This window comes from Molothrus aeneus, chromosome 1 (genome assembly GCF_037042795.1).
Source record: "Molothrus aeneus isolate 106 chromosome 1, BPBGC_Maene_1.0, whole genome shotgun sequence".
Lineage (NCBI taxonomy): Eukaryota > Metazoa > Chordata > Aves > Passeriformes > Icteridae > Molothrus > Molothrus aeneus.
This window is the reverse complement of record NC_089646.1, coordinates 59,630,004-59,657,425: the sequence shown is the minus strand read 5'-3', so window position 1 is coordinate 59,657,425 and position 27,422 is coordinate 59,630,004. Positions and strand designations below refer to the sequence as shown.

Below are 27,422 nucleotides of genomic sequence, written 5' to 3'. Positions count from 1 at the left end.
TTGAGATGAGCTTCTTTGCACTTCTGTTCAGCATTAGAAATTTGTAATCCTTTTTAAAAAAGAAACAGTTCTGCTTGCAAAGGATTGACTTCAATTGAGAAGTAAATAGCTGAAAATTTCAATTTAGTTCCATGGATCTTTTCTCATACTCCTTGCCATTGAAAGTATAATAAATAATGAATTCCAAAATGGACAGCTCTTAAAGGACAAAAACAAATAACATCTTCAATTTGTATCACAAGTAGGGCTAATTTAATACTTTTCAGAGTTGCATGTGTTATTGCAGTCTTTTTGCAGGTATTTTTGACTTTGAGTGCAGTTCTTCAGCAAATACTTTCGTTGTGGAATGAAAATTTTTTTTGCCACTTTTTTCCTACAAAGCTATATTGTGCCTTAATACCAATTTTTTGCTTGTACTATACACAATGTATATGAAGATAAAAGAGACATTACAGTTTTCTCTAGTTCATAGTTTTTAAAAAAATGTGTTGTTATAATGAAATTTAGCAACAGAGAAACAATTTTTGAAATTTAAGCAGTTACATCTAAAAATGTATCCTAGTGTGATATGATAAATTTTAGTATTACACTTTTAGTCATATTTTCACCAATACTATCCAAGAGTCCTGTGTCCCATAGCAAAAATTGAATATCTTGTACTTTTTAATACATTAAGTGTTTTTTCTTAAATTATTTATTTAAGTGATCATGCTGATTTATAAGAGTATTGATTCTATTCTTCTGGCCTCTTTAGTCCAAAGACTGGAAGGTGTTTGGTAATGCATTTCCTTATTAAAACAACAACAACAAAAAATTAATGGCCTTGTAATTAAGACTGATCTCCTGTCAGGAAAATAAAATGTCACTTATCACATGTGGATAAAATATTCTCATCATTATTGGACAAAGTAAATGTTTTCTTCCATAGTTTAAATTATTAAATGCACTGAAATTGGTTAAGCCACATATGCTTTCCTAAAGGTCACAAAATTCATTAAGCATATAGTAAGCCATTGATTATTGCAACTCGAAATCTGCAGTGTGGATTACAAATGGTGAACCAGATTCACATTCCTTATAGGGATCAGACCTAGTTTGCAATTCCCTATTATGAGAGAGAATGTTTCTTCTTTTCTTTTAAAAATCTTGGTTTTATCCAATAGGTCAAGTCAGATTTTTAATTTGGTGCTAGTATTTGAAAACAATAGTTACTTCAAAATGAAGTGAGATCCTAAATGTAAGACCCAATAGTAGGTGAAAATGAAATGTTTTCAAATTTTAATTTTAGTTATAAAGTAAGACTTTTCATTTATTAAAATATTGTGTAGCTGTCCTTTTTGTGCTGCTTTACTGGAAGTAATTTGTAGGGGACATCACTGTATTGGTTCCAAACCCATAAATGTAACAAAACAATAAATATTGACTCCAATGGTCATCTCTGGTTGAAATTTTCATCATGTGAAATTTTGTGTTCTCTTCTATGGTTTTTTAAACATTGAGGCTAGCAATGGGTAATATTCAATGATTTCATACCCAAATACAAACTTAAAATAATGCTTAGATTAACAGAATTTTACTTGCTGGCTAAAAGAGCTGTAACATTTCTAAAATATCACCTAATTTCTGAACATTACATAAAATACTTGCTGCTTCTCCTTTTATACCAGTTTGTTCAATTTCTGTTTACAATTTCATATACATCTTGATATAGCTGCTTAGGAATTTTACATGAGTTTCCATAAAACATATGTTCTGTGATGGGTGGGTTTTGAAGATACCTCTCCTGAACTTCATGGCAGTAGTTTCATTAGTTTTATCTAGTTGGAGACTTTTCAATTTGCTTAACTGGACTGAAGAGCTTAGCTTTGTATTGAATGAACTGTCAGTGGTCTGCCAGGATTCAAAAGATTTGTAGGAAGGTGTTTTTTAACTTCCACCTTCTCCTACAAGATCTGCACCTCCTAAAGTACTGTTAGGCCTTTTCTTTGACTAAGTGTATCAAGTTTTTGTAAATAGTTAAACATACTAGCAGAAATGAGTGTATGAACTTCATCAGGATCAATATAAGGCACAGGTTCAGCCTGAAATACTTTCATTTTGGAAGAAGGCTCTGACCTTTCTGACAACTTTCAATTTCACTTTTCTATCTTTACAGTTTTATTGGTAAGTCATGAAATAGCATTCCATGCTCTGAAAAAAATTCTTTTGTTTGGAGGCTGTTAAGGTAGTCTCTAGCTGAACTGGCAGCTTTGAGGTACCAGTACTGCGTTGTGCCTGCCAGAATGACACTTTGAACTTTCCTGAATATTTTTTCCTAGCACCTAGGTTTTTACATAATTAAGTAATAATGTTGGACTGGTAAGAGCAAAAAATGAGTCAAATTACTTCAATTTTTATGCAGAAGTCATTGTAATATTAACTAATTTTTTAGATTAGAAGATGGAGACAATCTCTGAATGTGGGTTTTTGATCTGTTTTGAAAGTTCTATCTTTTAGATAATTGATTGTTCGTTTTCTTAAGTGTTGCAAGCTCAGTAGCCGCTTCTCTTAATGCTGCTGGAGGTGCCGTATTACCCTGGCTTACTGAGGAAATATGTGAAGACTTTGAAGATTCAAAATTCTATAAAATGAATAATGTTCTTAGCATTGTAATTACAACCAAAGCAATCTTGAGAACATGTGCTTGCTGAAGTGGTGCTTTTAATTACCAAAGGAATCCCTGCATCTGACATTGCTTTGGAGTATGAGACAATGTACTCTGTGATAAGTCTACTGTGGCTTCACTTAAAAGTTGGATAATTAGCTCTGAGTTTAAACCAAATCTTTGATTTAGTAGTAAGTATATCTTAATACCTATATTTAAATCTTTCCACAGTGATCTTGATACATAGTCCGATTTTCAAAATACCCAAAATTTAGTAAACTGCTTTTTTAGAGTGAAAAGAGGCAGTACTATCAATGGATTTTTCTCAACAAAAATAGCAGTACAATATAAAAGTAGCAGTGTAATATTAAAATAATGTAGTAGTGTGTGATGATATATAATATATTGTGCTATATAAGTATGGTAATAATGCCATCTATAACAGTATGACATTTAATGCTTTTATATCTCCTATCATGAAAAAGTATACTTTATGTATATTATGAGAGGAAATTTTAAGACATTTATCTACTTTCTTTTTCATTTTAGGTTTTATATGAACAGTTCAAGTTTTTCTTGAATCTCTATTTTCTCATCGTGTCCTGCTCACAGTTTGTACCAGCACTGAAAATAGGCTACCTGTACACATACTGGGCTCCTCTGGTAAACAGAAAAATATTATTAACTAGAAATTTGGGGGTTTTGATGTCAATGAAAGGTTCATGTCTATGTACATTGCATAAACCTGCAACTGGTAAACTACAGTGGTCAAAGAACATAACAGAAGTAAAATGCTTATTTGAAAGCTGTTGTTTGGCAGCCTTCTCTTCCATTTGCCTCCTATGGTTCTGCTCCACAGGCGAGGTCATTTTTGTTAACCAGCTAGTGTCAGTGTGTAATGCTCCATTCTGCCTGCTGACTTAAGAGTTAAACAAAACCAGCCAGCAAAAAAAATCTCCAGCTACTAAAGAAACTTACAGGGTAACATAGGTAATTTGTGTGTTAAATATCTTTCCATTTATTGTTATTTGGTGACTATTCTGTGTTTTCAGACAAGGTGAGAATTGTAAGCATAATTTTCTTGCGTTCCTTCTGTATCAGTTTTGATCACAACCTTTTCTCACAAAAATTGAGATCAAATATTTTAAGCCGTGGATGAATCAGGAGGAAATTGTGCCTTGAAAATAAGTTATTAATGAAACATGCTTCTCCTAATTGATCATCCTGCCAGTTGCACTGGCTTTCTTTTGATATGTCTTTTATTATTGAGGTCTCTGCAGTATTTTCTTGGGAAACTGTTCAAACCACTTGCTTCTGACTCAGATTTCCTATGGTTTGCAAACTGAATTCTCTTCAGAGGAGGCCCTTTTGGTAGTCTGCCAGCTGTATTGCCATGATTTGGAATTATTTTCTTATTTGTAATCAGATCATTACCTTTTCTTTCATCTTTTTCCCAGTCCCTTCACACTAGGTTTAGAGGCAGGAAGAGCTAATGCCTTATGTTTAAAACTTTTTTTTAATTGGTATTTTTCAGTAGCATTTATTCTCAGTAGTATTCAAGAGGAACTGTGACACGCTGACTGCTTGAGTAAAGGTCGTTCTTAACAAGTCAATAGAGTAAATCTTCTGGATTGATTTCATTGTTTTAATTGTTGTAACATGTGTCCTTTTAACTATGGATAAATGGAGAGACCATCCTGGATGTTCTTCGTGCATCTCTTCCCAGAATTTTGTTTCTTCTGCAACAAAAAACCGCTTTCAAGACAGAAAGCTTGTTCAACAGTGGGATTTTAAATGGATATTTACAAGTCTTTGTCACTGACACAGTAAGAAAAGACAGAAGTCAGCCTTGTCTGGAAGTTGCTCTGTTCACCATGATGTGCTGTGTGCAGCACTATACATTAGTGGGATAGTAACGAAAAAAAACCAAGTAAGCCGTTAGCATCTCAGCTCATTTCTATCCTGCTCAAAGAAGGGAGAAAATACTGTATTTTGCGAACACCAGTGACCTGTTCTGTATAAATATCTGATTCAAAGGTATTTTGAATTATGCATCCCAGTTTTCACATATAGCTTGAAAATACTAGTACCTATTATGGGGTTTTTTGCTAAACTCCTTGTTTCTGCTTTAATAGCTTTTCTGCTAATAATCAACCTCCATTTAAAAGGCAGCAATTGTATGTTGAACAAAGCTAAGCATCTATGAGGAAAATAGAAAACATTTAAGTCTGATCCATTGGTCTGCTTTTGCTGCTTAACAGATAAGTTTAGGTTTTTTTGAAGGGCGGGTAACTACTGATAAATCTTCAGTAATAAGCAGAGAAATAGCTATGACTTGTATTTTCTCTCAAAATTTTAAAGGAAATTGTTTGCCCTGATACATAAATCCAAATTACTAGAAGCTGACTATTGCTAGGACTGGTTTGGGGTTTTTTGATGGTGTATGTGGATTTTGTGGGTTGTTGTGTTTAGGATTTTTTTTGCCTTTGGTTTATTTCAACAGATTTTTACAACATAGATACAGTTATATCAAGCCCCAAAGTTCTTAAAACAAGACTATTTTGGTAATTTATTTTCAACTGCTTTTGGGGAATGGACTTCTCATTTCCACTCCAGCATACAAAAGGTTTTAAAGCATACAGGTTTGATTGTAGGCAGTACATGAAAGATTCTTACCTTCTTACAGTTAAAGAAAGATAACAGGTTCCCTTGTTAAACTGGCTTCACAATTTTAGCTCTCCTTTGAAAGAATATCAGCTCCCTTTGAGCAAATGAGTAAAAAGACAAGTGTCTTTCTTAAATTTGTTCCTCACAGTCATGGACAGCTGTACTCAGCTGCTCAGCAAGAGGCTGCTAAAAGAAATTCTTGCAAGTAGCACCTTGCATTCTGTGTTTTGACTACTGTCTAGTAGCAATGTGTGTGAAAATGAGAAATATGTTTCAAGGTGCTTCATGAGTGCCCTTTTTTATGCAGCTGAAATATCTATATTGCCAAGGTATATAAAAATACTGCTGTCAGAAAGGGAGAAAATCTGATTTTTTTTTCATTCCATTATGCCCTGGGGAGTAAAAAGAGGATGCTTTTTGCATAGGCCATTTTTTGTTCAATGTAGTTCCACTATAATTGTAGCCAATGTAAACTTGAACAAATAAGTAGTGCATAACTATAAGGTCACAGCTGGATAAGCCTTGGCACTTTGGTCTGGAGCTGCAAAACATTGCTGAAATTTGTAGTCAACCCTTTCTTAGTCAACGCTTTTAGGAAAACTCTACACCTTCGCTCCTTTCATATTTCTGGGACATTAGGGGAAGTTTGGCAAACTGTGGACTTCTGCAAGAGAAGTCTAATGGGATAAATTTTCTTCTATAAAGTAGTGGTGGCTGTCTGAAGCTAGATAGGTAATGTAGAATCTTATTTGTTGCTGGATTTGAATTTTGTATCCATCTTATTCATAATAATGAAAGGTCCTTTTACTGGTAAAAATTTTCTTTCTCTTTCATTGATGGTGAAAAACTCAAGTTCTGAGTCTAAGCCAGAAGATCTGATCTGAGGAGGTTTAGAGAGGTAGAGAGAAGATTTATGTGCTTATCCCTGAATTGTGTTTTTTAGCTTACCACCCTTTCTAGCCAGAGATCATCACAGCTGAGTGAAGCACTCTGTGCACTTCCAGTAGAAGCTGCAGCAGCATTGTCTGTGAAAGGAGCAGCCAAAGCATTTAGATACTTAGTTTTTCAAAACAAATCCCCTTTTCCTTTGTCCATATTTGTGATGTGTTGCTAAATAGCTACATTTAAATGTAAAATTATAGAATTAGCCATTTATCTTTTTCTGTGTATTAGGAAAAAGGCAATTTTTCAGCATTAGAATTGAAGGCTTTTTAAATGTTTTTGGTAAAGCCCTAAAGTTTGTGGATGATAAGGAAATAAGCTTATTGAAACTATAAAGGCTGTCTTTAAGTAATCCAAAGCATCTTCCTTTTTTTGCATTTCAAAATGCTGTCTAAGTTATGTGTATTTGGACAGATAGTTACTCTAATTATATTTGTACAATGTGCAAGTATGATTTTGTTTTTCCTGGACTAAACCAAGATACTATTTTAACTTACTGAATAAAAGACTCAAATCCAAATTTAAAAAAGTAAATGTTCTAAACACATGTTCTTACTCTGTGTAGTGTTGCTACTTCTCTATTTCTATTCTTGCACTGAGAATTCTGAACTGCATAATTGTATCTTTAACAGGGATTTGTTTTGACGGTCACAGTGGTACGGGAAGCTGTTGATGAATTTCGACGTTACAAGAGAGACAAAGAAATGAACTCACAGTTGTATAGCAAGCTGACAGTACGAGGTTGGCAATACCATTTTATAAATCCTTAAAATATTTCATCTTTTTCTTATATATACATTTGCAGGTTTTCAGTTCAAAGAAATAACTAATTTCAAGCTGTAATGCTCAGTATGAAACTTATATTCAACTAAATAAAGCACGTGATTTTCCTTAGACAAATATGATTGTTAAATTTGGTCTATTTAGGAATTTTAATAAATATTTGGTTGTTTGTCAAAGAAAGGTGTAGGTATATAATTGTATCTATTTTTTAAGGATTCTGCTGTTTAGTACCCTGACTTCAAAGTGCAGTTTACCTCTGAAATTAATGCTGAACAGTAATTCAACGACATTGTCAACTATGTATCAAGCATATATAGGAAATGAGGGAGTAGTAAATAATGAAACTAATTAAAATTCCCTGGAAGTTTTCAAAAGTGATGGATATATTTGTGCCTAAGAAAAGGAAGGCGTATTGTGAGTCAGCTTCAATATTAAAAATATTAATTTGAATTTTTGCACGTAATTTGAAATCTGTTTGATTATGCAATATGGAACAGCCAGTTTTCTTTAATGAAAGGAGAAATCAGTTATGACTTTTTTTGGACTCAACACCTTTAACAGGTTTTCATGAAGACTTTTAAGGAAGTGAAGCACTTCAGATGTGAAATGACAATTATATTTTGTATGATATTGTAAATTTTAGACATGAGCAGAAGAGAGAATTGTGCATTGCTCTTTACTTTTCTGTGCTTAGCACTTCTTACTGTTAGATTCAGAACAGAGTGCCACATAGAAAGGTGCCAAAAAATATTATCAAAATCCAAATAATAACTTTACATTGTGACCTTGCTATTACCATCAAAAGAGCTTTTTTCTTTGTTAATGATTTTCCTTGGCATAAAAATTCTAAAAGGGGGAAGTTAAGGGAATTTGAGGTTGCACCTCAGGCAGTTAGAGTATTTGGCAGACATTGTGCCAAATGGAAATTCTTTTTACTTCTTCCTAACACACATTTCAGTGCACTGTTTAGTATATCTTGGTGAATATTTTCTGAAAGTCAGTGGGAAGAGTAACATCACCAGGTCTTGGAATCTTGATTAGGAACTAAACTCTTAGAGTAGCTCTGGGTAATACTCTCTCCAGAAAGTAAATGGATGAAAAGCTTGTAATGTACCACAAGTATGTTCTGTATGTTCCCATTTTTTGAGTGATTGGAAGGTAAACAAACAGTCAACAGTCTCATTAGTGATGGCATAACCTAGCAGCTGAGAGGCATTTACGCTGCTTCCTTGCCATGTGTATTCTTGCATTGTTTTCTGGAGTTTCCATCCTGAAGGGAACAACTGTAGGGAATAGTCTCATGTTCTTTCTTTCCTAGTCAGTCTGAGATAGTGTTATCAACATTTAGAAGTACAGCTGTTGAAATTTGGCATATGGGACAATTGGCATAGCTATAATTTGTTTAACACAAGGGTTTCACTGCTGGCATCCAGATCTTTTTTACAGTCATTAATACAGTCTGTTAGGAAATGAACTCTTAATGGCTTTTGTTTCAAAGTTTTAATTTAAACTGCTAGTTAACCTATTCATTTTTTAGATCTGTTATGGTAGGCCACTGAACACTCACCTTGAAACAGATAGTACATTCCTATCCTATTCAGCAGCAGTGTTAGTAATCTGAAATTCTTAATTCAGGAAACAAATGTACATTTTATAGTTACCTTTGTGATTTACATGTTAAGACTGACATTTTCTCTTTTAAGAGCAAAGTTTGGCACCTTTTGTCCTTCTCTTTTTAAAATATATGTTTAGAGTTAATAGACATTTAAGCAGCATTTAAGTAGAAGTTTTGGAATTGCAATTTCCTCTTTCCCTGCTCATGAAATATTTTGTGAGAGTATATGTATTTGAAAAACCCTTCATTTTGTGGCTTCTTCTAGAAATAAGGAAGTTGTCAATGAAAATTGGGTTTGGTCACCTTAAAGATTTAAAAGTAGTATACAGTAGTGTATAGGTAAAGCCCAGTAGTTATATCAGGAACTGACACATAGAGAGAAGGGACTTACTAAAAAGAAGCTTTAAAAATGCCCCTTTTTAAAAAAAAGGATATCAGCTTTTAACCTACAAGACTGTTTGTCATTTTGGCGTTCAGACTTTGGTGTCAGTGCCATCATGAATTCATACTTGAATTTTGTTCTATTTTGTATGTTTTTTGGAGACTGGTCTTCTACAGAAGTAAAGATTCAAAAATTCTGCTTACAGTGAACTCTGAATCCCATGTTGACAATTATGTGTGATCATTGAATTAACAGTCTTTTGAGTAATGACTAATTTTAAGAGTGAAAACATTACTGGAGTCACCACTCAAAATTGTACTACATGTTGCCACAAACCCATATATAAAATCATAAGTAGTGATAAATTTCACTTTTTTCCTAATATAGGGTTCTTCCATAATGAGGTATTCTGAAAAGGAGAGATGTAATTTTGATACAAAAAATGGGATTTCCTCCCATCATAATATTAGACCAAAATTTTTTGCATGTTTAAAAAAGATGTAGGTTTATCTTATTTATCTGTGTAAATTAGTAAAATCAAGTACTGTGCTTCCATAGACTATTTTTAAAAATAACTTTCAATATAATTACCTAATTTTTTCATATTGACAGTATTCTTCAAGTGGAAAAATTTAGTTTGGCCTACTATACTAAAGTACAGGCTAATGGTTTGGAGAAAGAAGGCTTTGTTTCTTGTGAATGAACAAACTTGATACTGATTTAATTAAAAGCCTGAAAACCGATGCCACTCTTAAGAGTCACTTTTCAGAGTGGAACTGCACTTTATACTGCTCTAGCATTTTTTTTCCTAATGATTTTATGACTTGTGCTAGTTTTACAGTCTTCTATTTGAAATATTTATTTTTTTCCATCTTAAAGTGAGAGAAACTGACATAGAGATGTTAAGCAGGTTGCCCATGCTCAAACTAGACAGTAGAAAAAGTTAAAATTAACAAGGCTCAGTGTTCAGTTTTGGTTGATAAAAATGAAAATTTAATGAAAATAATGTCTAGTTAGTTGTTTTCCAAATTACATGTTTACTAAAGGAAAATAAACATATTTGTTGCAGTAGAAATTATTGGGATCTAAATTGTGATTAATTACTTCCATAAAAATATTGTGGGTTGGCTGATTTGTATAAACTAATTTTTTTTTTATACAGTGCTGTAGAAGATTAAAATTGGAGAGTCTGTGACTATCTATCAGGCTTAACTTTCCATTGGAGTCTTCCTTAGTCTTGGGGATTCCTAAACATGTAAAATGCGTGAATGCTGTCTTATGACTTGCATGTTGCTAGTGTAACAACTTCTGACTTTTGAGGTTAAGGGTATTCATACTAGTAACTGTTGAGGACTTAGAATTTCTTTCTACTAATTCAAAATCTTGAAGATGTATTTATTGTAATCAGCTTTTTTAAATAATTATGAGCTTTTCAGAGCAGGAGATCAAGGGGGAATGGGGCATCTCCTTTAAGGGTTACTTTTTTGTAGTTGGACAGGTTAACATTTATAGGCTAATTGTGATTCATGAGATATCCAGTGATACGCAATTCCCTATTTGACATGTAACATGGAAAAGCTCACTATGTTGCATGGTCCCCACTTGTTGAATTTGCAGTGTGTAACTTTGCACTTTGTGAGCTGGTGAACCTGCTAACCATAAAGTTTGAATTTATTCTGGTTTTTGAACCCTTCATGGCAAGTGATTAAATGTGCAAATCAGTAAATGCATTGAAGATTTAAGTGAGCAAGTCAGTTAAGTGTATCTGTCTCATGTCTGTCATGTGATTCTTTTCCTTTGTTTACTTGATGCTTGATTATTGTATTGAATATATTACATTGTTCAGTGTATGAACAATTCTGCTGTCCTAATCTTATCGAGATGTTTGCTGCAAAATCTGCTTTGCTGCATATGAAAGTCTGCAGATCCTTAACAGACAGCTTTAAATCAGCTTTCAAGTTTAAGTTGCAAGGAAGAATTTCTGTTTCAGAGTGGTTCACCTGCATATCCTTTTCTAGAGTAGAAAACTGCAATGGGAAAAAATTTAAACCTGGGCATGCAGGTTTGGGAGGTCTTCTGTTTTTCTTACCTGAAGGACAATTATACTTTTAACACAGGCTTATATACAGTATACAGTAGTGTACAGGCTTTACCTATACACTACTGTATATTACTTTATTCTCTTGTGCACTTAGGTATGCCTAGTTAAGTGCCTATAAAAAACTGCTATTCTGAAGCAGAATCACCTCAAGTTTATAGACAGGCTATTATCTATTTCATTAGCCTGTTAAAAGCCAATTGTATAATAAAATTGTAAAGCCATTTTAACTCTTCTCCCTTTCCATTCTTGAAGTTGGCAGTTCCGAACCTTTCCTAGTGAGGTTTGTCCGTGCAGTGTTACCGAAGTTTCCAATAAAAAAAAAGATCAAGAAGAAAATAACTTACTATAATAGTCACAATTACTAGTAGCAGAAGAGGCCTGCATCTGTCACTTTATTTCATAATGTTTAGCATGTTGCAGAACTCTCACTTTGCAACCTGCAAAGCAAAAGAAAAATTGAATGTCAGGAGAGAAAAGTTCAATGAAATAATTCCATACAGAATTCAAGTGTGAAAGGTTAGCTCTTGGCTGTCTCCTTAAAAGCTATTAAGGAATGTAATGATGTTGAAAACATACATTTAAAATGGTGTGAAATTAAGAAAATATCAATAACCTGTAATTACTATACAAGAGGGAAAAGTATGAAAGCTAGTATGTTTCTTTTGGAGACCCAAAGTGATTTCAATTCTTTTTTGTTAGAATTTCAGCTCTTCAAGAACAGGTTGTCCCTCTGCTTTGAAAAGCCGGTCCATTAAGAAACCACACTATATCTGAATCTAGAGGTACAACATTAGGTCATTATTGCTTGTAACATTTCAGACCTAGTGATGATTTTATTCCTGGTATTCAGATCATTTGCAACAGACAAGTTTTTAAAAAATTACATACATTTTGTCTGATTAGGGACTATCAATAGAATCAGTACTATCAACAGAGACAGAATTTGAAATTTTAATGTAAGAAAGAATTTTAAATAGAGCCAGAAGAGAGGAAAAATCAAGGGGACTGTTATTCCACTTTTTTGCATTGAAGAGATTGGATAAGGAAGAATTTTACCCAAGAGTAGACAGGACACATAGGAGAGAAGCTAGGAAGCTTTTTTGTAGAGTTTTACAATTAGTGGTTAAAGACTAACCTTGCTTCACTATATAAGATGGAGTTTGAAAGAACAATCTACAGACAGCACTTGCTCTGAAAGATCAGCATCCTCATCTTGGACTCACTAGAACTTTAAGTTTTCCTCTGCTGCCTGCCTGCTGTGTTCTCCTCCAACTTCCCATTATGTTATGTGTACTCTAATTATGCTGACAGTTCAGGCTAATAGATTATCAGGAAGAGCTTTCAAAGGTGTACACTGCCATCAGTCAAAAGAGTTTTGTGTTTATGGGTTAGAGACAAGCATTATTACTAACTCCACAAACAGTACTTCAGACAGTATTCAAGGTACCATGGGCAAGGTGTAACAGCAACTTAAAAATAATTTGAAAATTCTGTTTTCAGAAGTGTCTTTCACTGTTCTTTCAAGAGTGGCAATCAGGTGATGGAGACACTTTTTAATAAAAAGAAGCATACAAGTTTATACACATATTTTGTTTACTTCATTTCCTATTTTTTTGTGTGAAGTACTTGTTAGCACATATGAGATATTTATTAGTTTTTCAAATCATTGCAGTTCATTTAAACTGGCTTTATCTCGGGAGTATAATGACTTACTACAGACACATTTCAGTGTTCCTGTTCTGCATAATTTTATACATTGCTTTAGGCGAAAGCCTTGCGCCTTGGTGGACTATAAAGTCTGGATGTGCAGCCACTTCTGACAGCTTTGGACTTTTTATTGGTAATTACACAGATGGTGAAGTGTGTTTTGCTATGGAGATGTTTTTAGAGAAAAAATAGTTAGCAAAAATAATTTATGCAGTGAATAACATTCAGTGTCTTTTTTTCCTAAATGCATCTTCACTAAGATGTAGTATTGCATTATTTTAATGTTCTCTGAAATGGTATCTAATGAGTCTCATTTTTGCTAGCCTAAAAGAAAGCTTTATGTTGACTTTCCAGAATTTTAAGTCACTTTTTTAATTACTGCCACATTTTATCGTTTAGTATTTATTGTAATATATCCTGCCATTCAAATTTATTGTAGAATTGTCCTGTATGTATCAAAGGCCTTTTCCTTATGTGTGAGGATGTACAGGATGATCCAACAAGACATGTCAGTGTCTAATAAAGAGAGCATTCTCTGTTATACTAAGCCACCTAGAAAACAGTCTGATAAGAAAACTTTACAATTAATTAAGTGAAATTCCTGGAGCTGCTAAATGAAGTACAAACACAGGTGCAGTGTGCATTCTTCTTGGTGTACTTGGCACCAAAAATCTTTGCTTTATATCTGCCCTACATCATGGTGCGCATGAACATTCTACCTTCTCTTGAACTTTCAGGCTTAGTGTCTTTTGGTCTTTACTGTAGGTGCAGTTATGGCCTAACTGTGGAAAATCTGATTGTTTATGCTGATAAAATTGCCAGTAGTTACATTTGGTTAGTACCTCTAAATAGTTTTACTCATACATGACTGTATAGGTAGTGTAGATCTGGGACTTGACATAGCTCATACAAGAATTTTTGTGGCTGTTACTGCTATAATCAAGTGATTGACTGATAAATTTATGAAAATTGTTAGCAGAAGAATAGAAAACAATATAGGTAATGCTATTCTTTTGATAAACCAGCAAATTTAGAAAGCAAAGTAATGTTACAATGTTTTCTCTGGTATATACTATTCACTTCTGGTCAAAACTTCCAAATTTTTAAGGAGAATTCACAGGCTTGTGCAGGTAAGCAGCTGAAATATGTTGATTTTATGTCAGACTGTTCTTTTAGTGGTTGAGCTTTAGTATTAGTTACTTTAAATTTAAAAAAAAAAGATTTTGAAGCACTGACACTAATTTAATATCCATAGGTATCTCAAAATTCTTGTAAAGAATTGCTGATGTTCTTGCTACAGCTTTTTGTACTTTCTGCAGTCTTCTCTTACTTCCTCTCACCTCACAAATTTATCTGTTGAAGACAGCATTTATCTTGTATTTGAGAGCAGAGGACAGAAAGTACTTATGGCAAGTGAAAAATTGAACTACTGTAAAAGGTCACTATCAGTAGCAAAGTCTGGCTCTCAGAAGTAACTTTGCAGACAGGCCAAACAAAAATTGTGATTTTTCCTGACATTGCACGTTTTTGAAGTGCTGTTTTAATGGAAAATGTATTAAATATTAGCAGTATGTTGCAGGAATACATCTATTATTGACTGAATTAGACATAAAGCAGCTGCTGCTTTTGCATGAAATTTTAAAGAGCAAGTACTCAAAATAATTACTCATAATGTGAATCTTACTGCCTTTTACTAAATGTAAATATAAATAGAAGGAATTGTGGTCTTTCTTTACTGAGTGTTGTAATGAGAAGGGTCTCATGGATTTGCACCCTACCCTAGTTTTCTTTGCTATACTTAGTATAAATGAGATGTGACTGTGCATTGACAAATCTGCTACTCATAGTATTTTTGATTAAACTTTAAAATTTTGCTGCTCTTCTGTGCTTTTGTGTGTCTTCTGTTCTAATTCATTCCACTTGTCATTTAGAACTCTAACACCTTGCCATGTTTTGACATGCTTTCCATCTTATACCTGCTGCTTGGAATCGTGGTAGTATTTCTGTTGGGGGAAGATCATACTTACAGGGGCTCAGGAGGCTATTCAAATGTGTGTGTGTGTGTGTGTGTGTTTATATCCTCAGGGGATTTTGGATTTTGGTTTGTTTTTAAAGGGAAGTCACTTTATTTTGGAGTTGTAGACCTGGGAGTAGAACTCCTGAATTCTAATAATTCAATATCAATATTCAATATATATTCAATATTCAAGATAAATAATAACATATTTTGGGCAATAGCTTAACCCCTCTGTCTCAGTTTTCCAGTCCATCAAATAAGAATGTTAAAACTTAAGACTCTTACAAATAATAATAGCCTACAGAATGTATGGAAATTAAATGGGAAAATGTATTGTATATATTTTTGAGTGAGTTGTTCACAGCAGTTACTGAATGGGCAGCTTTATAGAATGAAAAACTTCTATTTCAACTTTTGATATTTTACTTTTATGGTATTAAATCTTTAGGCATTTCTTTGACTTCAGAGAGTTTTACGATTTTCTGCTATAATTGCCAACATTATCAGACAGTGCCAATTACATCAGGAACTTTAGTGGTCAAGCAAAGTTACCTGTTGGTAACTGTGCTGTGAATAACAACTCATATGTGCAAGACTGCTCCATGACTATAAACCTAACAATTCTTGTCAGACAAAAAAGTGCTGCCTAGTAGATGTGAAAAATTCCTTTTTCCAATTTTACAACTAATTTTACAACTCTATTACAGATACTATAGATCGGACTTGGGCATCTGCCATATGTATTTTTCCTCTAATACTTCTACAATGGCTAACTGGTTACAAAAGTGGAATTTTTTAAACCACTGGGTTATTTATTCAAACAGATGAAATGTATTTATCAATGTATTCAGCAGAGATCTGTTTTGTATCAATTGTAACATTTTCACTTAATAGTAGCATCTATAAATAACACTTACATTCTGGGATTTATATAATTGTTGTTCTTTATTAATGTTAATTACATTTCTTCTTTTTTTTTTTAAGGTAAAGTGCAAGTTAAGAGTTCAGACATACAAGTTGGAGACCTCATCATAGTGGAAAAGGTTGATACTTTTAAAATATATTTTAGAGACTAAAGATTATTAACATGCTAATTATCTTCTGAAGAAAAGTGTATCAAGGTACTTATCTGTGAAGTCCTAACTAGCTAGTATTTTAGTTCAAGTCTTATTTTAGAATCTTCAAGGAAGTCTATCATAGAATTAATTATTTTTTAATTGAGTTTATATATTTATATTTTATGAATAGTTATATGGTTAAATCAATCTTGTGAAGGGAATACAACTACAGGATTAAATTCCTTGAAATGTGCTCTGCTGAGTGTTTTAAGATGTCTCCTTACTGATACCTTCCTTCTGATGGTTGAATCAGTGTTTCTCTGTCTGAAACTTTCAAGGATCATCTTTATTTATATGTGTGTATATATTTATATATTTGTGTCATTTTAATATAACATGTATCTAACTATATATAATTAAATAATAAGAAAGTTTATATGTTTTTTAATGGACAGAAAGCTTTCCATTTTGTTTGCAGATGGTGAGTGAAAGCTGTGAATTCTTTGCTCTAATTGCAACATTATAAACGTTATAATAAAGATTGTTGCTTATTTCAGTCGCCTTTCTGGGCTACTAAGAAATTATTGTGATCTTAGAAGTCAGCTTAAATTGGTTGTCAGAGGTAACTATTTTTGCTTAAAATGATTCTGGAAAAGTGATTCACTTTCTGGGTGCCTGCAACTAATTCCCTTCATGCTTTGTGTCAGAGAGCTGATTCACTGAGATACTGGAAGGAGGCACCTCAAATTGAAGCTTGTATCTACTTCTGCTTGCTTTGGAAAACTTCTGTTTCCTTCCTTTCTATTTCTTATAATTCAAAGAAAAAAACAATACACCCAGGTCTCATTTGGCTTGCTGCTTTCAGCTTAAAATAGATATATTTTCATGTAGTTTTCACCATTTCTTGTTTTTTTCTGTTCTTTTTTGTTTGCTCTGTGTACCTTATATCTTTTTGGGCCCTTCTGAGCAGCAAGTACTAGGCTGTACAAGAAAGGCACTGGTATGTCTGGCCTTTACATCTGTTTTGCTTTATAACTTGTTACTTTAGAGTGCAGGTGGAATTGGCTTGCATGTGCTTGCTTCTGCGTATTCCAGAACTTCTAGGAGACTGAGATACTTGCTATGATTTTTATTAGGGAAGTTTTTGGTCCTTCTTGAACCCTAAACCTGGAATTAATTATTATAGAGTGCAGGGAAGACTCTGATGGCTACTTAGGTAATCTGCCTTTCCTGAAATTCACTGTGATCCATCTGTCTGTTGGATTATACTAGAATTTGGAAAACTGGAGTTACTTTGGGGATCATTCTGTCATGCATGAAGTTGCTATTTTAGCAGTATTTGCAGTAGCTTTGATCTCATATCTTGTGAATACCTGAAGTTTCTAATGAAAAAAGTCATGTTTAAGGATTTGGAGAAATAATGATTAATGGGGCTTTTTGATGAAGATTTGTGTCAGGTTTTGTCAGTAAGATGCATATAATGGTTTGAATGTAGTATTTCAGCTTCAAGCTCCCTACTGCCCCAGCAGAGCTGTCTTTTTTCCTTTTGACCTAGCTGGAGTGCTTTCAGGCTAATGAAATTAAATGTTTTCTGGTTCTGTTGAGGAGTGTATTTTGTTGGAGCAAGCAGTTTTCAATTTCAGAGTATGACTCTTAAGCCAAAGAACCAGTCAGGAGTGAAATGTTCAATTGCTCACTCTAATGGCAGAGAAACAAGTTAACATTGTATTTGACTGGTAAATGCATCAACAGCATCAGCTGTGAAATTAATGACTCACTTGAGCTGAAGATCCATATGTTAACTAGTGACTGCATCACAAATACTAACAACTTAGGTGAAAGGCTCTTCTAGATTTAAACTTTTAATATCCTGTGATCGTCTTTTTTTTAATAGTCCTAATTAATTTCAAAGTATTTCTTAAGTGACTGTAATATGCTTAAAATAGTTTAGTTTTAAGTAATAAATCTATTGTTCCAATTGAAAATTTCATATAGCACTATTACTAAGCATGATGAAGCCTGAACAGATGAAAACATTGCTTAATTTTAAAAGCTCAAAGACATTCATATCTGTTAGCTGAACAATACCTTGAGAATTGTGTTAAAATACACATTTTTAGTTTCCTGTGGAAGCACAGTTGTGCATAGTGTTGCTAAATAAGACAATTGAAAGGATGAGTTGTTGAGTTCAGATATTGTTATTTAGACACTGTACCTTATTGACTGTTTGAAATACATTTTGGAGATGTGAGGAGGGTATAAAACTCAAAAACATGTTTAGTTAATAATAATAACTACACATTTATGGGACAACATTTAACAATAACAACACATAATAGTGATTTAAAGCATGAGAACAGTAATGCTTTTTCTTCAAACCTTGAGAGCTTTTCTTGGAGCTGTAAAGGTACACAATTTTTACCTTAATCTTGTGTGCAAAGTGAAATTAATCCAGTATTTGCAAGGATTGGAGCTAATGCTAACATGCAGTGTTTCACAGCATGCAGATCCAGGAAGACAACTGGGAAGCGCCTGTTCTATTTATAACTCAGAAGCAAGTGGGAGTATTTTAGTTAATGATAGAAGTACATGGTCCATTGCATGCATGGAGAAGGAAGGACAGCAAATGCAGAATTCCAGGGGTCTGTAGCTATGCACAATTGAGGGGAATTGGAAGACTGACTAGGGAACAGGAAAAGTTTATGTAAATAACATTTTCTTGATAATAACATGAGAAAAATATGAAAGTAATGTGAAAGCTATGAGAAGAGTATTTTTAAAGTGAATATTGTAGTCTGTGTTGCAGGAAAGTATCGGTGTCTTCATGGCTTTCTTGTTTACCAGTCTGGCTGGTATTCCTGGATGGCATAGTTACTTATGAGAACCCTGGAGCTGGGGAAGCACTTGCCTTGTATTGACCATTGGCTGGCTGTAGTTAGATCTCTAGGACTGAATCTGGAAGTCTGTAAACACTGAGATAAATGGAGCCCTCCTTCTCTGGATCCCTAATTCTGCCCAGATTTAAGAAAAATAATGTATTCAAGTAATTTTCATGACTTACATATTCAAATTTCAGTATATGTTAATAAGCATTTCTGGTATAATCTCCACGATAATTGAGATTATGTCGTTTTTTCATGGATTTCTGAATGCTTGAAGTTGTATCTGTTGTCATTTTAACTTGTTCTACTTTGATAAATATGACATGAGAGGGCTAACGTGATTGACATACTGCTGCTGTTCGACTGTGACAATGTACAACGGAATTTAATTTTCTCCATAATGAGATGTTAAGGATTTTTGTAGCATACTTGCCATCTGTTTCTATGTAGTCACACTTTTATAGTGAGTAGGTATATATCTGCAGGGCTATCTTTGCTCTCCAGAGTCAGTCAATAATAGTGACAATGTTTTTGGTACCTAGTACTCCTGTAGTGTCTTTCTGCCCACTTCCAAATTATGAAAAATCTGATAATAAAACAAGATGTTAATTTAAAATACTTTAAAGACAAGTCAATCTCTAGCCTTCCCTACATGGTAGGATACATTCAGATACATTTATGCCGAAAAGGTTTCATTATTTTACAGGAAAGAAAAATGAGCAAGAGAGAACACAAAAGGCAAAATTAATATCTATTTTTTGTATTAAAATGAGAAAATATTCACATGACTAATTTGATCACAGTCTATAACTTTCTTATTGGGGGGCAGAGGGGGAGGAGTTGCTGATCACCCTCTGGTGATCAGCGTCAGGACACGAGGAAATGGAATCACAATGGTATGCAGTGACAGTACAAGGAGTAATGGCTTTAAATTGAAAAAATTAGATTAGATAGTAGCCAGAAATTCTTCACTGTGATGGTGGTGAAACACTGAAACAGATTGCTCAGAGAAGCTGTGTATTCCCTGTCCCTAGAAGTGTTAAAGGTCAGGCTGGATGGGGCTTTGAGCAACCTGGTCTAGTGAAAGGTGTTCCTGCCCATGGCAGAGGGTTGGAACAAGATGATATTTAAGGTCCCTTCCAACCCATACCATTGTATGATTCTGTGAATGAAACTGTCTTAGGGAAAGTTCTGGGTAAAGGCTTGTCACTGTGAGACTGGACAGTCACTGGAACAGGATTCCCAGAGAAGTGATCATGGCACCAAACCTGTTTGAGTTCAAGGACTGTCTGGATGTTGCTCTTAGTCAAATGACTTAGATCATAGATAGTCCTTAAAGCAGCAGGGAGTTGGACACTGTGATCCTTATGGGTCCCTTCCAACTTCAGATATGCTATGATTCTGCCCAGTTTTGTCAGGCATAAAGTATCTGAATCTTGGATACTCTGTGCGAGGCTAATGTTTCATTCAGTCAGTGTGAACTGAAATGTGTCCTCAGTGGAAATTGGTAGTGACTTGTAGGTACCTCCTTTGTATTACCAGAACTTCTATTTAATTCAGTATTAGGTCATTTGACAGTTATTTTTGCAAAATTTTTGGATGTTGGTGAAGTGTTTTAGTTTGTTTACAAGTAACTGGAAGTTTGTAGGCATGAAGTCAGTAACCTGAAACTCATGTAATGGATTTATGTCAGAGCTGGCAGGGGAGCTGCAAAAATGTATAGCTAATCTATATTAAGACTGGATATCTGTTTAATTGTTATTGTCACTTAAGGACAGAATTATTTCATTTTGAAGTTGCCTTTTCCTTTTCCTCTTTTTTCTTTCTAAGAGGTGCAAAATAATATAGTTTAAGGTTAATATTTTTTCTGCATTTTTTTCCAAATTTGAATGAGATATTCCTACTTGAATCTGGGCTCGTGGTGGATAATAAATTTCACTGCAACCTTAATTATTAGCTCTTATAAGGCAAGATTCAAAGAAATGCTGTACTAGTTACAGATGAACTGCCTTTTCAAGGTGAATACTGTTGGCATACAAGCAACTGAACTTTGTAAAAGCATAAAGAGTTAAAATGGAAATGCTGCAAATTAGGAAATACTTATGGTGAAAATGCATCATTTTAAGTTATGCAGAGGGTTTTTTGCTACCTATATAGAATTTTCAGGTAAACTAAAACATGCATCTATGTTTTAGTGTTTTCCAATTTCCTCATTTTTCAAGCATCATTTTTGCTTATGATAGTAGCCCTCTCTGTAGCCTTTTATGGCCCCTCTTTACCGAACTTCCCATAGAGAATACAGTTACAATTGCTTCCAGTCCCATTTATAAACTGGTGTTGCTGAGAGTATGTTACAAGGAGTGGTGAGAAGCACAGAGAGCTTGCATCATGATATTTTGGAAGCTAAGCCCATATAACACATAGTCTGGCAGTTATCTCTGGCAGATCTCTTCAGATCACACTATTCCAAATGGCACTGTTGTGGTGACATGCTGATTTTAGGAAGGTTTCTTTGGATTAATAGAAAACCTTTTTTTTCCTTTCCAGTCCTGTGTCTTGCAAATTTTGATATGTTGGTTATTTATGCTTTCTCTGGTGTTTCATTCCTAAACCCTGTGTTGTCCATGTGTAACTGGTGCTGGTAGATGCATTGGAAACAAGTGGAAAGGGAACTGAGGGTTTGGGTAGTCATGTAGCAGATACCATGTGTGTGGGAGGCTGGTATTGTTCATCTTGTTTAACCTGTGAAAGCTTAGAAAGCCTTTCTGTGAGGAACAAATAATTGAAAACTTGATACAGACAATTCTGTGCTGGAAAGGGAAATGACAGTATGGATACACCTGACTGTGCATGTGATTCTGTGTCTTAGTGAGGAAGAAATTCTGTTCATTTTACATATGTGGAATAGGAAAATGCTGTTCTCTAATTTGCTATTTCCCCTGTGTGTGTTTGTGTGTATTGGAAGAGAAAAGAATGCTTGGTATACATAACATTTGCAACTTGAGTGCCAAGACTGATATTTTAAATTTACCTTCTTTTTTTTTTATTATGTGTGCTAACTGAAGTCAGAGTTTTGCTCAGTGAAGCTATGTTTTAAAATATTTTGATTACATATTTATGTACTTGAAGTACTGTTTTCAGTCAAGAAAATGTTAATCTGTTCTTCAGGTATTTATGATTCTCTTATAAAGAACATCTGAAAGAATTAGCTGTTGTTTGCTTATGATATAATTTTTCGAAAATATTGATTTCTGAATTGCAAATGCTTAATGTAAAGTACTGCAAGAAATCCTATTTTAATTGAGTTTCAATCCAAGTGTGACCTTTTGGTGATAGATCTTAATGGACTTTTGATTGGAATTCACTTTTTTCATACTTAGAAAAAATATACCTTTTTTCTTTCTTCTCTCAGAATCAACGAATCCCATCTGACATGGTGTTTCTGAGAACCTCGGAAAAAACGGGTATGTTTTCACAATTCACATTGGTTACATGATAATGTAACCACAATTCTTATTGATTACATGATTGGTGGTTTTGGTAGAATTTTAGATTGTACATTGTGGCCAATTTGAAATGGTTGAATAGATTGATGGACCTCTTCCTTCATCAGATTAATGGGAGAGAGTCCATACAAACGCATTATGCTTGGACTGTAAACCAGGAGTAATTTTATTGCAAACATGAGACTTTTATAGATATGTTTCTCTACATGAGTGGTTTTATGAGTTGTTTTAACAAAAGATTTAAATATTAAAAATGCTAAAAATATTTAGCAAATAGATTTATAAGACTGCATTTGATTAGTATGATTTGTCATTATTTTCACATTTTGACATGATTTGCAACTGATCATTGTTTTGCAACATACCTTTAAATGTCATCTGATTGTGTTTCTGTTATTAAATTTGCAAGAACTCAAATCTGAACCTCCTAATATGTGTTTAAAATAACTATTTTTGGAAAAATTTATTACAATGATCTGAACTCCTGAAATAACTTTTTTGGGTTCTTTTACTTTGAAATAATACTGCCTTTTTAGTCAGTCAAAAAAAAAAAGCCAAAAAACCAGGAATTTTCTTACATGAGAGAAAGAAAAGTGCTGCTTGTTAGCTCCATTTCTCTTCACATGGTGATAGGGGAGTACTCTTAATCTTTGAGAAACAAATATTTCCTTTATAGGAACCCTATAATTTATAGCTGTTTTGTAAACTTTAGAAATTACTACTGGATGCCCCTGTGTATAACTCAAATGAGTTTTCCTCCTTTATATTACCATTTCTCTTCAGATCCTGAAGAACTGTCTGGTATTTGTCAGACAGCACTAAATTTCACAAAGCTAATAGCTGTGATATTGGTAAGCCCCATATTAGTGCACATAGTATTTCACTGTGGCACTGGAGTTCTATCATATATTTCAGATAAAAGCCTAAATTTGTAGAGATCATTTGAAAAAGAAGACAAAAATACTTCTGATAGCCTAAGGAACTCGAGGAGAGCTATATGTTTGCTAAAAGAAGAAGTTTCTGTATATTTACTGTGTCTTGTTAATGCTGATTACATGCAGTGGGCATCTATAACTGGCCTGGAGTGACAAAGTCTTCTAGTGGTCTTATATAAGCTCCATTTTTGTTAACCATCCTCTGGTTCAGGATACAGGGATTTTATTTTTATTCCCTCTCAGAACCCCAATCTATTAAAAAGTCTAATTTTCTGTTTACAAGCAACAGGTTAACTAGTTTTATTGGTGCTGCACTTCTTTAAAAACAAAAAAAGAAAGCAAAACCACACAAAAATAATTTCCTAAACTTCAAGCATATGGCAGTAATTGTTTTTTGACTAAATAGTAAACACATCTGTAATTGTTTCTTCCTGATGTTGCAGTTTTGACTGATTTATGCTTTAATTTATAGATGAAACTTGTAAGTACTTTGTGAAATAGTTTTTGCATGGTTTTATGTTCTATATGTAATTTTATCTCCTGTGTAATAAAGCACTTTAACTACAGCTTCTTACTATAAACCTCTAAAGAGTAATGAACTCTTTAGAGAGTTTGAACTAATCTCAAAATCCAAACCTCCCTGTAAGCTTCTTTTGGGGTAAAGTACAATTTTCCAGCTTCAATATTTACATTACATATTAATGCAGTCTGCAGCATTGCAGTATCCTACACCATCACTCAAAAAAAGAAGCTATTTGAGTTATAAATAGGCAGCTTACAAAGTTCATCCAGAAACTTATGCCCCCCCGCATTGCATTTTTACAGTTTTCTAGGATATTTTTAACTGTGCATAGAAGAAGCTGCATTCTGGGGTATCAAGCTTATTTTGATAAAACTAATTTCTTATTAGGTATATTTTTCCTTTCTTTATCAAATGCATTGTCTTTTAAGTAGAATGATCTCTTCAAAGATGTGATATAATAACTTGATGTCAATTGTGTGCCTGTATCTAATTTCTATGTTTCCTATGTTTATTAATCAGACTTTACAGAAGTTATAGTCTAAAGGCTCATATTGGTGGCACTTTCTTTTGTATTCATGTGACAGTCTGTAACATTCGTATTCCTCTCCTTCATGGATGGAGGCAGCTAGATGGCTGTTCGTATTTTCAGTCAGGATTACTTCCCAGGGGGATGGAGCAGGTGGAAATCATTCCTCAAATGTGAATTCTTTGCTGCTGTCTGGCTCCCTGCATAACAGAGGTTTCCAAAAGACTTTCATTGACTTCCAAAATAAAGAAAAATCATTTAAAAAAATTAGGCATGAAAAGCTTAGGGAGCAATATGTTGGAGTTGCATGTATTTGAAAAAGTAGGAGGGGATTATCTATGAATCTTGATTTTACTCATTATATATGGCAGAAGTGACAAGCGATTTGGATGATTTGTCCCATTTATTCAGCCTTCCACCAAATAAAGGAAATGTTCATGCTGAGCTGGCTGCAAAAGATGGTTTAAAGGTTATTTTCATTTTCTGTGTAAGCAGGCAGCATGCCAAAATCAACTGACTACCTTAGAGTAAAGCTGTTATGCAAATGTAGGCAAGATCTGTTACACCAACACAAAATTCCCTTGCTGAAATGAAACTAGATCTTAAGTGGCCCTTAACAAAACTTTCAGGATAATTTTTAATTTGTTTGGCATGTTCTGTGCATTTCATTTGTCTATATGCCATCTCAATCAAAAATCAAAGGCTAGACAGGGCATTTCAGAGATCATCACATAACTTTATACTTGTCCCCAGAAACTGCCAACTGAAGTGTGTGTTAATAACTTCATTATGGGAGTATCAAAGGTACTGTGTGTGTAAAACACAAGAAAAATTTCAAAGATAAACGCTTTCCTTCTCTCTTTCCTTCTCTACAATCCTTGCACTCCACATTGGGTGTGCCTTGGTGCAGTGACTGGCTTCTGATCCAGCTCAGGTATTCCTACGGTAACACATGCTCTGAGCATGGGTCTGGTCCTGCCAGAAAATCTGGTGCATGTGACTGTAAGACTCAGTGTTTCTGGAATTTGTACTCTTTCTACTTTCAAATGTGAAATTTTGAGAGGAATTACAAACTTTATAGGGTGACTACAAAGTGTCAAAAAAGAATGAATTAAGCTTTTTTTTTCTAGACAAGCTTTTTATTTACATGCCTCTAATAATTCCAGATTCTTATTATTCATGGTGAAAAGTTGGCAAATGCAGTGGCAAGTTCTGAGCTAAGCAAATGTTGATTTTAGCTATCAATTTTTGCTAGGTCCTGGAACAGATAACTGTTGGAGTTACCAGCTTGGCTTTTCTTTTATTCATATGGCTCTTTCATCCTCTCTTGTTTCACAAAAACTCAGGGAACTTCCTAGTTTTGAGTCCATTGTGCTGCCATACTAGGTTGAAATCGGCCACAAGTCAAAAGTTGCTGGTAGAAAAATGGCATGGCAGAATAGCATTGTACATGGAATTACAGCTAAAGGAACTAATTGCCTACATCTGCAGCTGGAATAGCCAAGGGATAAAAAGTTTTAAGTCTTGTGATATGCTCCATGGACACTAGGACTGCAAAAGATTATTTCTGTAATACTGCTAACTACTTAGGCCTATGACAGACTAAGCACAGTGCTGGTAGGATACTGACTTTCCTTAGTTACTTTTTACAGGAGTAGAATTGCTTAATCTTAGTCAAACCCTTTTGATTGTTTCCGAACTCCTCTTTGTCACAGATAGTGCTTTGTGGTTGTATGAAAAGTAGAGCTGGATTTTTCTCTTTAGCCTTTTCTGGTGAAACTGAACTTCCAAAGGGTGAACAGGAAGTGCTTTTCCTGGTCTGCTTCAGCTTTTGTGACCATAGTCTTCTTTCCTAGCACAAGCCTTCTGCATAGAGTTAAATTTTTTGGTAGACATTTGATTTCATGTAGAGTAACAGCCACTACTTTTGGAAAAGTAGTATTTTTTTTTTCAAGAGAGAGAGTACTGCATTAAAATATTTCTCTTTTAACAAACTTGTAAAAGTTCATAAAAAAGATGTATATGTAGATGTCTGGTAAATAAAGTCACAAATTTACTTTAATATCTCAGTTGCTTTAGATTTCTCAACAGCTACAGCTCAACAGCTAAGTTGACAAAATAGGTTTTTGTTTTGTTCTTTTTTTTTTTTTTTTAATTGTAGAGGTGATACTCTAGAGAGAGCAACTCCTAGCAGCTGATCAGTTCCACTGCTGTCAAGCATACTCTCATGCAAATGTTTTTATCATAAACCAGTTTTGGTACTGTTTGTCTTTAAATCCAGTACATAATAACTTAGTGGTGTGGACATTGCAAAACACTGTCCTCCACTACAGCTGTGCAATGCAAGCAGTAGGAAAATGGAAAATCATTTAAAAATTCTTACAATCCTTTGTGAGGAACATTTAACTTTTTCCAAGGTAATGCAAGTTGCCCAGTTGCTACATGCAGTATATTTCAGGTTACATTGTTCTGGTGCTTGCTTGTCAGCCCATTTCTCCAACTTGTCAAGGTCCCCCTGGACATTTCCCATTGCATAGATCAGTGTTTTGAATTCCACTTATGAAATTATTTAAAAATGGTATTTTTACTCAGGCATAAAATTCTAGTTGCAAACATCTTTATACTTTTTAGAATTGTAGCAAAAAGAGTCATCTCCCTTGCATTAAAATTTGTAGTTGAGTTTTCAAGATTCTTTACTTGTAATTACTTTAACAACAATGGTATAAGGAAAATGTGGGAATAAAACAGGAAAACAATTTTTATTTTGAGGCTTTGTAGCAATTCATTTCTGTAGCAATATAACTCTCAGATGTGATTTTTATTTTAAATGCTTACCATTTAACTGGCATAAACTCTGCAGCGCAAGTACAGGCTTAAATAATCATTCATGCAAGTTAATTTTCTGTTGGAAGGGGCTGTGAGTTAACCAGTAAAGGCTTACACCGGAGTCTACTATCTCAAACAAAGTCTGCTTATTAAAGAGTTCTTAAGCATTTCTATACAAAAAGAGAGCATTGTGGCCCCAAATACATTTTACTTGTTTAAAATATCTAGTTTTGTAGGTCTTCAAAAGCAAATATTAGTAGAACATTTATGTCAAAGAATGAAACTCCAAACTCACTGCAAGGTAGAAT

The 27,422-nt window shown here is 34.0% G+C and overlaps 1 protein-coding gene across 2 annotated transcripts in view; it reads left to right on the top strand.

The window, feature by feature from the left end:
• ATP9B (ATPase phospholipid transporting 9B (putative)) overlaps positions 1–27,422 on the top strand; it is a 150,430-nt gene that overhangs the window by 25,482 nt on the left and 97,526 nt on the right. For both annotated transcript variants that reach the window (XM_066557873.1, XM_066557863.1), the window contains exons 4-7: positions 3,194–3,307; positions 6,886–6,994; positions 15,843–15,901; positions 22,211–22,262. In XM_066557873.1, the coding sequence (XP_066413970.1) occupies positions 3,194–3,307; positions 6,886–6,994; positions 15,843–15,901; positions 22,211–22,262 (334 nt within the window). The remainder of the gene's footprint in view (positions 1–3,193; positions 3,308–6,885; positions 6,995–15,842; positions 15,902–22,210; positions 22,263–27,422) is intronic.